Source organism: Taurulus bubalis (assembly GCF_910589615.1).
Source record: "Taurulus bubalis genome assembly, chromosome: 18".
NCBI lineage: Eukaryota > Metazoa > Chordata > Actinopteri > Perciformes > Cottidae > Taurulus > Taurulus bubalis.
The window spans coordinates 11,119,075-11,134,219 of NC_136606.1; the positions used below are offsets into that span (position 1 = coordinate 11,119,075).

The 15,145-nt window shown below is 42.1% G+C and overlaps 1 protein-coding gene across 2 annotated transcripts in view; it reads right to left on the minus strand.

The window, feature by feature from the left end:
* Window positions 1-15,145, minus strand: part of stau2 (staufen double-stranded RNA binding protein 2) — an 80,356-nt gene that overhangs the window by 16,899 nt on the left and 48,312 nt on the right. For both annotated transcript variants that reach the window (XM_079234005.1, XM_079234006.1), the window contains exon 13: window positions 8,554-8,667. In XM_079234005.1, the coding sequence (XP_079090131.1) occupies window positions 8,554-8,667 (114 nt within the window). The remainder of the gene's footprint in view (window positions 1-8,553; window positions 8,668-15,145) is intronic.

A 15,145-nucleotide genomic window follows, 5' to 3' on the forward strand; every position in this document is an offset into this window, starting at 1 on the left:
AAAAAAGGTGTGATTAGTTAAGAGACCTTTATCCATGCCAAATTTGTGTGTGTGGGAAATCACACACAGCGCCTAACAGCACTGAAGGTTGCAAGGCCACTGCTAAAACATCTTGCTCCTCTTAGCATGGAGGTGATAATGAAGGTAACACCTTTGGTTGCCTCAGAGCAATCACCTTGGTCTGACAGGACCCAGGGAGCAATTCATTTGTAGACACATAAATATAGATACAAATTACACTTCTTGTCATCACTTCTATTCCTCAGCAGAACTAGCTATTTGCACAAAATAAAATAAAAAACATTACATCCGTTTAGAATGATAATGAAGCCACAAATACAAAACAATACCCTTTACCATCACGTGTGGGTATGGTGGATACGTGTATCACATCTCAATGCAGCTTTCAGAGGAACTCCACGTTAAGGATTTTAATCTAAATTGGCGCGCAGGGTAACACTATCTGTCATGCTCACCATATATTTGAGTGGCAGACAATTTTACACATCTCTGACAACTTAAAAGGGTAAAGTTACTTTCTAGTACATACTTTACAAACACATGCCAACAGCCTGGAGAGCAGACGCAGACATTTCAGTTTTGTTTCGGGCAGGACAGAAGTTATCATCTGTTATCATCTGCTTAGCCAGCACATTCTTGTGAGAGCAACCTGCCAAATCAAGTGGGTTAATTTCTCACCGAAAGTCACTGATTAAGTTATAGAGTGTAGATTACACAGCGTGGTACTCAAAGCATTGGTAAGCAGGGAAGTTCTTGCAGGCCTCAAGGCTCTGACACACTCGGTCGACAGTCGGGCCAATGTGGGCCATCGGTGAGTGTTTGTAGTCCTAGCTTTTTGCAGTGAGCACGGGATCGTTGGCACGACGTGGCCTTTACCTGCGTCTTTACGGCCGATTGATTGAATCGACCGACGGAGAGAAATAACTCTGGTTGGCTGCTCAGCTTAAGCGAGAAGACAAACTGAAGCAAGAAAAGCACGCAAAGGAGAACACAAAACAGACAGAGGGCTCTTCTCCTTTTTAAGATAGTAAACATCAGTTGACTTTTTGGCCAAGAAAATGTCAAATTGTCAAATTCCATTGCTTTGGGCACCACAAAAACAACTCTATTCATCTCTGGGGTCAAGGCAGAAATCTCAAAACTTAAGCAGATACAATGATCTGCATGGCTAGAAACTACTACTAAAAGTAAGTTATTTAGTAATTTGATTGAACCGACCCGTTACCTGGTGCAAAAACTATTTGTTGAATAAAAGGTTAATCAAGTGACCGAAATATTTTCAATGCCTATTTTAATATTTGACTGTTAAGTAATATATATATATATATATATATATATATATATATATATATATATATATATATATATATATATATATATATATATATATATTTAATTGATGTTTACAGCTTTTTAAGATTGAAGCTTTACTGAACTTTCTCCATTTTGTATAATTATAAGTGAAATATCCGCGTATGAATAATCCACTAAGTAGACTATGTAATCAATAGTAAGAAAAGGCTGGCATGAATGAACTGGAAATATAGGGAGTTTGTTTGACTGTGACAGTCGCACCATAATGAGAAAATATGATACAGATATGAGAAGAAAGACACCAACAACGTAAAATGATCCCTTTCACAGTGTCTATTCAACTGATGCTTGTCTTCATGTTTTAGTTTGCGCTGCTGCAGTTAATCTGACGGCCTTTACGTCAGAATTTGACTCAATTGTGTTGTAAGCGATATGAAAATGTGTCGAGGTCTGACCTCGTAACATTGCCGTCCTTTCCCCCCCCCCGTAAAAGTGATCCGAGTGCTTATTCAGACACAAGACCAACATGTTAAATTGACATCACATTAACGTAAACAATTGCATGCCTGAAAGGGGCCATGACGTCGTGTTCTAAAACAGTACAATCCAATGACTCCTTCTAGTTTGTTGCTTTTCTTTCATATCATGTTAAAAGTAAATAAGGCAAAGAGTGTTTGCATGTGTGTGTGTTACCGCATGTGTGTGTTCAGTTCCACACTATGTCAACCCTTAATAGACATGCTGATGTTCCAAGGGGCCACTTGGAGCTATCAACACGTCCCCTAATGGGCAAGTTCATGTTTATTCTCTCCCCACTGGACGCTGCTTCCCTTGGTGCGCAAAGAAGAAGAAAAAAAGAAAAGAAAAAAGATAGTCACATCTATCTCCCATTTTCTCATTCCCTGTCCTCATCAATCTCATGTATCCCCACTCAATCAATTTCTCTTCAGTTCCTCTTCTCCAGTGGCCCCTCTCCCTCTTTCTCTCTCGCTGCCTCTCTGGATCGTTTACCACCTCTCCCTCCTCCTTTATCATTCTTTCACTGCTCCTCTCCTCTCTCGTCACACTCTAATCTCCTGGTCTGAAAGGTGTTTCCTGAGGAGGGCATGCGGGAAGACAGACGGGAGTGATGGATCGCTCTGTGGATGCTTCACTCTGTCCTCTCCCGGGCGGAAACCGGGTGGGTTTGGGTAAGGGGAGCAGCAGGGGTCGGGTGGGTCTGACAGTGGGAGTGCTGGGTGAGGTGGTGTTGGGGAGGGAAGCAAGGCACAAGCGCCTTTGAAAGGTGGTGTTGAGGGGGAGCAGGGGAGGTCTCCGTGACTGGCGGACTCCTGCTTCTATATGATGTGAGCTAATTAGTGAAGAATGAGGGCTCTGCAAACATGTGCCTCCAAACACATCTGATTATATTTACGTTATTCATGAACCGTGGACCAAAGTGGTAAATATCCCCAAAATTATTTATATCAGACAACTTTCCAAAAATGTTAAAAACTATAAGCTATATTCTGGCACACATTTGGCCTCACACTACTCCTATCTCACTTAATGAAGAGAGCAAGGAAACATTTTCAGCTCAAATAGGGATTAATTTCTAACTGTTCCAGCCTCAAGTCACAGCACAAAGGCCTCTCAAGTTAAATAATATATGCTTTGCTTTTACACTTGGCAGCACAGTTCCCTTTCATGTTGAACATTTACAATGAAAATCCTTACATAAGGTACCATCTTTGAGGCGCTGTATGCTACTAAAACAAAGTCACCTTTTCTGGTTAATATGTATGTATTCTGAGGCCAGTCGACTAATTGTTAGGTGAGTTTTAAACATGTACAGTAATAGCAACAGGTATATGATCTATAGTCATCTTCCTAAAATGTATCTCAACTGAAGCAAGGAAACATGTGCAACACATTTTCTTGTAAATTCCAACAAAATGTAATGGATAGTTACTCTAAATGCTCAACTTCAATCTACATTCAATCGTATGATGTTAAAGACAATTGTTTGCAGTCTGAGCTTTAACAGTCATTGCATTTAGGACCTGTTGCCATGTAGCTTAGGATCTTTTGAACAGGCTTAGCTGAACAGATGAATGCTCCTGCAGACCAAAGCTTAGGATCATTCAGCTTTACTGTGACTTTATTATTGTTAAATATTTACCATATTTTTTCAAGCTTTTGGTATGTTACCCCCTGAAAAAGTGAGAATTCAGGGGAAAAACAAAAACTATGGACATACAGCTACTGATAAACACAAACAAGTCTTAGGTTTGAGCTTCTGGTTATCTTAATGAAGCCCTAGTCCTAATTTAACAAAATGAAATGCTGACACACCAGGAGGTTTAAACATCACTGAAGGAAGGTTTTCAGTGTCGTCACAAACGTCTGCTCCATATTCATTGAAAACCTTCAGGCCATGTCAATGCAGATTAGGTCCCCCACATACAGTGATTTAGGATACGTCCAGGTGCTGTGTTTGGCTTCACAACACTGGCACATAAAGAGGAGACAGCTAAGACAGATAAGAAGGGAGGAGAGGCTGTCCGACAGCTGCCTGGTTGGGTAACACTCCTGCCGGACCCCCTGAGAGGAAGCCCAGCCTGGGGTAACGTCTGCGCCCCAGTCGGGAAGGAAGACTTCAAACACAAGGCCTGCACAACCTCCACCCCTCTGCAGCTCCCGCTCCTGCTGTTCTCCTGAGCTCCATGGGGGATCTCTGAAGACCATCCCAGCAGTCACCACGCCGTGAATCAGCTATGTCTGTCTTCTTGCTTCCACCGCACTCTCCTACTGTTGATTCTTTTTTGTCTCATTTATATCTATTTTCAACAAGACAATTGTGTAATGAAGGCAGGAATGTGTGCAACATATCAATAATTGGACTTCTCACCATTGGTCCTCATTATCACTCCCCTCCGGCCCTGTTCCTTCATCCTGTGTCCTCATCGTAACTCTGCTGGCAGCAAGAATCCACATACCAGGGACAAGGTCAGATGCCCAATTAATTTCAGCAGAGCTGTCCAGTGTTGTTTTCCTGTAGGGAGGATTGTGGAACTTGACAGCATGGTACAGGGTGAGTGTTTGTGAATCTGGCATCATAAGATGATGAGCAAGCGGTGTTTTGGTGGTAAGGTGATGTCAGCCAAAGACCGTTTCACAAAGGGAATCGTAGGACTAGCTCAGTGAAGTCTGTTCATAGTCGGGCTATAGAAAACTTGAACTTTGAAGAGAGGGAAAACTATCATTTACGAGAACACCAGAGGCACACCAAAGCGCAGACCCGGTGCAATTCACAAAACATTTAAGAAAGTGGGCCTCATTACCTGAAAGCATGTCTAAAACACATTTTAATCCTGATACACTACGTTCAACACGTCACATCAAATCAGCCAAGATGTGCTCTTGCTGCAGAAAACCAAAGCAGCCACAGCTGAAAATGTGGGAGACCGGGCCCCTGGGACCCAGGGTGGCTCAGCTGAGGACATTACTGCACGCAAAGCTACCCCACACACACACACACACACACACACACACACACACACACACACACACACACACACACACACACACACACACACACACACACAGAGTCTGGTGGCAGACAACAGTCACCCTGTCATCTTCGATTGCGGGCCGCTCATGTTGGGCCAGCGACACCTTACACACAGCGCAGTGGGCCTCGACCCCCCTGGTGTCCCACTGCCGCCACAGAGAGACTGCCAGAGAGTTACTTCAGCTCCGCAGAACAAACACAGAAATAAGTCTGTCTAAAAAGCATCTAGCGCTGTCGGAAAAAATATCTAAATATATCCCACTGCCATGGCCTTCAATTTGTCCTTGCAACGGGCAGATATCAAGTGAGTGAGTTTGTATTTAACTGAGCAAAACTGATATGAGAGTTTGAGCAGAGAGCGAAGCTGGACGTTTGTGGCCACGGAGTAACTCATTCAAACAAGAGGTTACCTAAAAATAAACCAGCAGCTAAATATGGGAACTGAGAACACGAGACAGGCTTTACACAAAGCATTCAAAAAGCTGGGTTACACGTCGTTTGCACAGTGCTTTTATTTGGTCAAAAAGCTGCCAACGCTGTATATTCTTCCCTCTCGTTAATTTGGTTTAAGATATTAATTAAACATACTGTAACCTCAGGCTGAAACTATCAGCAAAATAAGTTCGAGTCAAAGTGTAGAACATATTGACAAACATCTTTGGCTCCAAGCGAGTCTCAGCTAGCGTAGCAGCCTGCGGGCTCACATGTGTTTGGCAGATGGCACCGAATGGATGGCACATAAGGTCAGAAAGAGCACTCAGCTGTATATCTCTCACACATACAGGCCCTCCAGGAATGTCTACACAAGGCCAAGGATTATGGCACTGTGGTGTGTGTTTCTGTGGAGGTGCTTCCGTGTGTGTGTTTGCACTTGCTGATAAAGAGCAGGCCATCGAAAGAATTACACTGACGACACCTCTGCTCTCGCTCAGTAATGTTTACTGTTCAACAGGAGGCTGTACGACGGTTTTACTCCCAGATCACCATCTCTGTAGCTTTAACATCTGATCCATTATGTTAAAGTTACACACTTCCATTTATGTCTAGACTCATTGGTAATGTTATTTAACACCGCGCTAACTGGGGACCTGACGGGTCCGCAGCTGGTTGCATTAACTTTTTCTGGAGTTTAAACTTAGTCATAATTCAGTGAAAATGTACACAAATAAACTAAAATGAGTTGCTCCACACCAAACCACACACAGATACAACACAGAACCAACTGACAAAACTAACATTAAAACATTGAAACATGATTTCAATGATTGTATATATAAAAAATGGAAAGGTGCACCCAGTAGAGGGCAGATATTTAGTTTTAACACAGCTGATTGCTTTTGATTGGATAGCGCTGCATGATGCAATAGATATACACATTACTTAAGTGTTTCATGGCAAAGACATTTTCAAAGTATTAATGGTGCAACACAATTTGGTGAATCACCGGTTTGAAACTAGCAAAGAGTTACTGGGAACTTGTATTTATTTTTTACTTAAGATTTGTAATTTATACTTAATTATTTATTAAATTTACCTTATTAGAAGCATGGGGAGAGAGAGGGGTAAGACATGCACTGAGAGAAGGAGTCAAAAGGTGGATGTTGAGGCTATGGAGCATGCACCCTAATGATGAGGCGACTGGCGGCTCCACACACATTTGTTACTGCCGCTGCAGTTCAACAGTTAGCTGATCAACTGATCAGATTGCACCGTGTGTGTTCTTCCTTAAGTTATTGTTTTATACTCATTTCGCATGGCGGCTATTTAAGTGCGATAATCAATAGCTAATACTCTTAGGTATATTTACAGCCCAACATGTTTTTGATATACCTCTGACGCCAAAACAAAGACTAAACAACTAGTAAAGACTTGCTTGTGTTGCCAAAGAAAGACAAAACCACAAGCACACAATAATCACATCTTTCCTGTATTCATCATGGGCAGAGAGGTGTGAAGAGGATTTCCTTTGGCGGTTGATCTTAATCATTCGCTCTGGTCTACCTGACATAAATCTCTAAGGCAGAGCAGATAACACAGCAGGAAATTCCCACAGAGACGTACAATAAAAACCCAGCGTGTGTGTGTGTGTGTGTGTGTGTGTGTGTGTGTGTGTGTGTGTGTGTGTGTGTGTGTGTGTGTGTGCCAAGGCCAACATGAGGAATGAGAATCACGTGCATCTCCAGTAAACTATTAAATGTCAACTCAGGGGACACGACAGATCGATCTGATCAGAGGGAACCTACACAATAAAATAAAAGATAACTCCACATGCCTTATCAGTACGTCGACAACAGGCCCGTCCTCCCAACCAGCAGTATCCATGCAGCATCATGGCAAAGTCGACCAAATGTGTGACGCCTTCAGGCGTACTTTGTTCAACAAGTGTTGGGGTTTGGGGGCTTCTGAGGGTGACCCCTTATTGTTAGTTGCTTCCTTTGTGGTCGTACTCCTCACTGTACTGAGAAGAGTAAAAGAAAGGCCTTCTCCAACAGTCGGTCATGCCCCAGTGCTCCTGGCAACAACAGGTCCCGAGGACGCAGACCTGCCTGGCCTATATTGGCTTGGCTCTCAGTTAGTGGTGGCGGCACTAGCCCCCTGTCAGCTGTCCCATTCAGGGCTGGGCTGGCTCTTTATTAAAGCTTTGAAGACTGTTGAATAAAGGGGTGTCCCATGTTTAGGTGATAGAATGTAAGCAACTGGTTTTCTGCTTGGGCAACACAAGACAAAGAGCCTCCTTCTGAATATGAGAAGGACGTGAGAGCAAGTGAGTGAGTGAGGAAACTAGAGAGGGAGGGAGAGAGAAAGAGGGGTACGCCCCAAGTTTTTTTAGGATACAGATTACTTTGATGGATTGAAAATCATAGGGAACTGGCGGGAGAGGCTTTTCAAGGAGAAATGCAATAAGTGGTAATTATCACAGGTGGTTCTGACGCCCTGGTGATTAATAATAAAGCCACAGAGCCGAGGCTTCTCTGTTAATTAGAGGATGAGATCCCACAGAGACACAACATACCCTATACACTACACTATATACGCTACATGTTACACATCACTGAACAAGGATAAGCAGAACTTAAGCCCGCCTGATACAATCGGCCATCGTTGGGATGTCGCAGACATATGGGCAGCGTTGTTTACTGTACTACTGCTGGGAAAAAGAAACGGCAGCGCAGTACGCTGCAGCAATACATTATTTCTAGACGGCAATTTCATTTTTATGCGTTTTCATTTTCAAGTCCATTAATGTGTTTTTATAATATACTTCTATACTTGCATCCATAATAATAATAATAATAATAATACAGTTAATTATTCAACTGTTAAGTATCTTTATCCTGATATATCATTAATACAAAATGCAGTTTGCTGATAGCAGTGACGATCTGAAAATAAACAGATATAAAATCAGTTGATTTTCAGATCGTCACTGTTATGACCATCTTATGCTCGAGTAATATCCACTTTGATCTATATTTGTTATCGATCTCAATAGTGCATTGAACAAGTGTGACACTTGCCATCCCTTTAACAGTATATATATATATATATATATATATATATATATATATATATATATATATATATATATATATATATATATATATATATATATATATATATATATACATATATACACACACATATACACACACACACACACACACCTGGTCATGGCTGGCTTGGAGGGTGCTCCCGGTGCCGTGGAAAGTCATTTGCACAGGGGAGAGGGTCAGATAGGTCACAAAATCCTTGCCACTCTGCGCATCACTGTACTGCACCTGGAAGAGAGGGCAAAGGTGGCCAAACTGAGTTACCTCTAAAGTAAATACAGGAAAAGATCGATCAAAGCACAAAAGACAAGATAACTGAAGCGTGTAAAGTTCTCAGTCTTGTGTTTTTGGAAGTGGTTGGCTTGAGAGTAAATCTTGCATGTCTAATTGCCACCACAGAGCATTTGTGGACAATTACCCCACACTATACAGAGTTGGCATTGGAGGGGAATGAATGTAAGGGTGTGTATGTGTGATTGGGGAGGGGGGGGAAACATCAGAGGGGGTAGTGATGACATCACTGGCGACCCCTCATCATTGAGAGGTTAACTCTGCAGGCATTCCTAAATGCTGTGCAATCAGGACTGTTATGACATGATGCTCCTCTGGGACAGTCTGCTCCTGAGATCCAAGGGCTTTGGTAAGATTGCCTGCTTGTCTGCCCTACTTCTCACTGGCTCTCACTCGCATGTGTACGCCTGTGTCTGTGAGTGCATGTGTTTGCCTGGCCTACTTATGCCCAGGACAGCTGCAGGCATCTTAATAAATGGCAAAAATAACTATGAGAACTGAAAGAAGAGAAATATCTGATTGATGCAGAAACACAAAAGGACCGAAGGAATGAGAGCGAGGACATATCACACATATTACACATCAAAGAGCAAATGGAAGCTGGCAGGTATAGAAGCATATAGCTCTGGACGTGACACAGCTTCCAGCTACTTCTGTACAAATGGACGACACTCTAATATTCTCAGATAAGTCAGGCATATAAAATCTTCTGAGCCATGACTAGTGGAATTTGTTACACCCGAAATAAACAAAAGAAATACCATGATGTAACCATGATAAATGATACATTTAGAAGTTATTACCTTCTTCTGAGCAACAACATATTTATGTCACAACACAAAAGCGTGTGTCCATGTTTGTATTTTAGCTTTGAGCATCGTAACTTTTCTCACTGGATCAAGCCCACAATACCCGACAATTTGTTGGCAATACACGGTGATACGCACATGCACACACAGGCACACAAGCAGCTGTATATGGTCTGTGACTGAAAGCTTCCAGAGCAAGTTGTGTGCGTCTCTCTGTGAGTTATGAACATGTGTGGAAAAGTGTGTGTGTGTGCGTGCGTGCTACGGCCAGCGAGACACATTGTATTTCTGCCCATTACGACACAGACCCATCATAACATGCGCAAACATACAGAGATATGAACCTGTTCATGCAAAGATATGCACAAATCTGATGTTCTGTACGGTACGCGAGAAGACGCACACTTACTGACGTGCACACGCACACACACCCACCACCCACCTGCTGGTTAGGAGATGGGCCCACAGTGATAAATTGTGGAATGCAATCTGTTATGTGTATGAATGATGAATGTAGTAAAGTTAGCCGTGGAAAAAGCCTTCTCTGACAAGTTAATCTCCACTAAATTCTCCAGACTTCAACATTAAGGAGAGAAAGAAAGAAAGAGGAGTGAAAAAAACAGACGAGGGGGACTTTTTAAGGGTAAGAATATCATTGTTTGGTAACAAGAATCCTGTTTCAGAAGTTTGAAAAAGAGTACATGCGATGAAAACACAGCTTCTTTCATAATCTCCTTCAAACTGTGTGAAAGACTGCTTGTGCTTGAATAGATATTAACTTTTGTGTGTGCGTGTAATGGTCCGGTATGCTGGTTCATTTGGGCAGCATAAAGGCCTGTGGTTGGGAGCACGTGATGTATGGTGTAATCATGCTGTCTGATCAGCAGGCACTCCGCTCGGTTCATCTATTGCGAGCTGTCAGGCCTCCAGCCGAGGGTGAGGCCCTTTGATGGCGCTGGAGGAAACAGACGCTCTCTCCCAGTCTTTCCTTGTAAAGAGATATATGCCTGAATATATCAAATTTCTAATAATTTCCAACTTCTGCCATTGTCTGCGAGTGTATATGCACACACATGTGTATGTTGAGTTGATGGAAACTACCAATTACTATATGTATCTTTGACCGTGAGGGGGCAAGGTTCAGGGTAAAGTTTGTGCAACCAAATAGCCATGAAAGATCTCCTTTGGTTGGTTGTGATGACATATTCATTATTAAATAAATTAACTCATTGAATCAACCATTTCACATTTTTAAATCTTTACGAGTACAATGATTGTTGTCAGTACGGTTGCCCTAAACCAAATAAATTCTAAAACTCGCAGGATTTTGACGACTAATCGATTACTTGATTTAATCAATAGATCTGTAAAAACGAAGTTTCTCCACAAAGAGTACAATGTAATGTACAATGAGTCAGTGTTTAATGTTTGTTTGGCAGTGTTCAGGATGGGACATCAAGAGAGAAGGCCATTGACTCTAGAGTAAACAAACTATCTAACCAAAAGGATTCCTACTGCTGGTTAATGATCTTTGTATTTTAAATATCTACCAACTGTTGCACATTCCGTTCATTCTTTGCTCTTGACATTTATCCTTGAAGCTCTCTATGGAGAGAGGAGGATTTTTTTGAATTTCCTCTTCCTCTGTCCACCACTTTTGGTCCAGACTGAAATATCTCAACAACTACTGGATGAATTACCATGACATTTGGTACACACACCCATGGTTCCGAAACGAAGGATCCTAAAGAATTTGGTGATCCCTCGACTTTCCCGCCAGTGCCATCTCCAGGTGAAAATTTGACCATTATTTTGTGTCATGACTAAATGCCTGCAAAACATCTCCTTCCACTGTGGAGCGTAGTAATAGGTCCAGACTCACATCCCTAGCACAGGGCTGCAGACTCTTTGACTTAAGCTGGGTCTGGACTACATTCTCTAATGCTACAGTGTATGTGATGTTGGACTATATAAATAAACATGACTTGCTCCAAACACCAGCCAAATTCTGGTAAAAACAGCAAATTTGGGAGATCACTAAACGCCACCTGGAGGTCTTACTTTCTTGGTGGCTTTTTGATGAAACAGTCAAAGTTCCTGGTTACTTTGGGTACGTTCCAGCAACTCTGACCTGCAGGTAGGAAAGAGTGTTGCCTGATGTGCCAGCATCAAAGAACATTATGGCATTATCTCATTTGCGATGATTTGTCAGAGACTGAAATAACGAGCCTCTTAAAAACAAACTGTCTATTCTTCCAGCCAGGATGTCTGTTTTGAGTGCATGTTTGTATGCATCTGGGAGCGCATGCATTCTAAACAGGCCTAACTAATCATCCCAGGTCCCAACTCAGAAAATGGCCTCTAATCCACTTCCTTTAGAGACAAAGAAGCAGGAGAGTTACGCAAGGCCTGCGATTGATAGATGGCACTAACGTGGAACGACCTCTGACATCTGGCTTCTAAAGCTGGATGGCTCCACTTGAAATGCTCCTCGAACAAACACGAACATATGCACAAACTAAAAAGAAATCATAGTCATGGTGTGCATGCAGCCGTGCCTAAATGTATGTTAAGTGCACAAATATGCATGCGCACACTCACAAACAGGAAACCAAACAGACGTGTAGGGGACACACAGACACATGCACAACTCCATATCATTAGGACCGTGTTACAAAATACTGTCAAGGTAACTGCAAAAAACAAACACTTATTATGTGTGTTGTCATAAATCCCAGTTAAAGCCACAGAACACAAGCACCGCAGGACTAAGAGCTTGATTCCAGACTAAGCCGACTGCAGGCTGTGGAGAATCAAAGAGAACGGAAATAACTTCGACTTTACTACAATAAACAAGCCCTCTCAGCTGAGGAACGCTGTCATTGTTGGTGAGAAGCAATTAGGGGTCCAAGTCGAGCCACTTCAGTGGGGACATCAGGGGTCAAGAGTGTTTAAAGAACACTGTTAATATACGTTCCACTTCTCCTAATGGCAGGGGGCTACGGACAAACAAAGCTGCCACTCTAGAAACTTTGAGAGCCCTTTGCCTGAATCACCGAGAGAAGCTTTCAGACAATGAGATACAGGGAGTTTGAAGGATGCCAGTTCACTAGAAAATCTGTTCCATGAAGTTCTCCATAGAGAAATACATGTTAAAAACAAATGCTCAGAATCGCCAGAAAAATAGACACCATTTTTTCAACAGCAGGAGAAAGACGGCCCACACATTAAATATGAAGCCGTATACAGTTACCAGCTACTTTTAGCCGTCACAGCTTAGCTTAGCATAAAGAATGGAAACAGCTTGCCTGGGTTTGTCTAGTTCTCTGCTGGGCGCAGTGATTTCTAGCGAGTTTCTATGTTTCTGTGAGGTTGCTAAGCTAGGCGGGTTTTATTTTTGTTATCTCTGGACAGAGCCATGCTAGCTGTTTCTACAGCGACTGTTGTGCAGATAATGAAGAACACTGTTTAGATTCTTAAAAAAGCGCCAGGTTAACACACCCCGATCTCCCCATGCTGGGCCTGTTCTGGCCCACAGTTGCAAGCACTGCCTAGCGTCAAGAATACATTAAATATGATCAATACTATCAAAATACAGAGAACAAAAGTAAAAAAATAAATAATAATGCATATTCAGATTTGCAATACGCTTTGCTGGATATTTGATTTAAAGGTTTGCAAACGGGCTTGATTGTGGTGTAAAAACATCATCACTCAGTTTTGCCAAACACACAGACACACGCACCGACACGCACACAGGGCCACCATGTAAGCAGAGAGACCGTGCGCCGAGCCAGCACAGCATTAACGGTCTGATTTATACCACAGACAAAACTTGTTTTCGAAGATCGCTCTTCACACAAATATGCCGCAGAGCACAGCTGGAAGACATCACCCTGCCGCAGAAATCAAACATGGTGGGATTAGCCATCCCGAAATGCATTTTCTAACACAAATCCCAGAGTAAACAGAGAGTAGAGGAATGAGACGATGACAAAGATGTTGGAAACAAACTGTTAGTCTTTGAACGTTTGTACCAGATCAGGCGTTTGATGTTGATACAGAGAGATGAGAGTCAGCAACGGAGATCAGGAGGAGAAAAAAGGAGGGAGAAAAGAAGAAGAAAAAAAGAGCGTAGTAAGTACCAGGCAGGGTACAAGGTGTAGTCGGCACCATTTGAAGTGGTTTTTCTACACAGCCAAAGAAGGAAGCGGAGCGAGGGAAGAGCAAACAACGTGAAAGTGTGAGAAATCCTGGGAACTGCACTGAATGGATATCAACACCAGCCACCCGCCAAGGATAGTGTTTTCATTAACATGGGATTTCCAACATGGAAGTTCTGATTCCAGCACAGCAAAGAGTACGGGCCCTCCCTTCTCTCTAAATCCACCTCCCAACTGAAGCCCGTCCGGGCTAGATAGCATAGCTCAGCTGATCGCTATCACTGTGGAGTTATTGAGTTTGGATTTAGCAGGTGGACAGAACTGAGAGGTACAGTAGATCCCATCAAAGTCTCCTAGACACAACATGGAATGTTACAATACAGTGTGTGAATATTTGATCGTCTTATGCAGGAGGATACAATTTCGGAAACAGTCCAATATCCTGTGTCACTAAGACTTAACATCTGACCCGTATGAATGAATGATTGATTGATTCATTTCCTTATATATGTGTCATACATATACCTTGCCCAACCCTCATGGGTTCATAAGACACCAGCTGCAGTGGACACACATTTCATTACTTCAAAGCTCGGCCTTCAACAAAAAAAGGCATCTTTCCTGAAAGAAACACAACTTAAGTTTTTCACCGTCATTCAGCTAAAAATAAATCAACATAAACTAAAGTAATTTTATTAAAGAGTACATCCTCCTTGTAGATAGGACAGTTAGGGCTAACTCTTTTGTTTTAAGTTATACTGCACATAAAGTTCTGTACTATAGTCCTTCTTTATGAGACAATGAATGATTTTTTGGGGGGTACTTTTCACAGTGCAAGAGTGAGCCTGCACACAAAAAACACAACCTAAAACTATTAAATTACACTTTATGCGAGCTATCAAAAACTCTACAGGCTGCTTAAAATATCTGCTACAATACACAAAGTGGTTCTGTCATATTTTCCATTTGCACAACCAAAACACAACCTCAGGGTGTAATTTGTGATTCGTGCTGAAAAAGGTGCTACATTAACGGTACATGCCAGTTACTTAGGATTATGGCTTTCTGCAATATGCACAGCAAAAATAATGAGATCTCTGCTTCCTATTATGTGTCATATTGTTTTTATGCACCTTTGGTTTAACATGATGCACCAAACCTCTACACAGTATAACCAAACGGTGATGACATACAATGTAAATGTCAAATCGACTGGTCTTCATATTGGACATGATTTAAAGCAGGACAATGAAACAACACATTCTTCCTCTTCTCACAAATAAAAAGTTGAATTCATTAGCAATAAAACAGTTAGTTGGGTTAATGTGAATTAACATTAATTGAATTTGTTTTAACAATGATGGAAAAGGTCTGTCCATCGTTTTGACAGACTGGAGGCCTTGGAGCCACGATGACCACTACGGGCCACCGCGATGCGAAGGA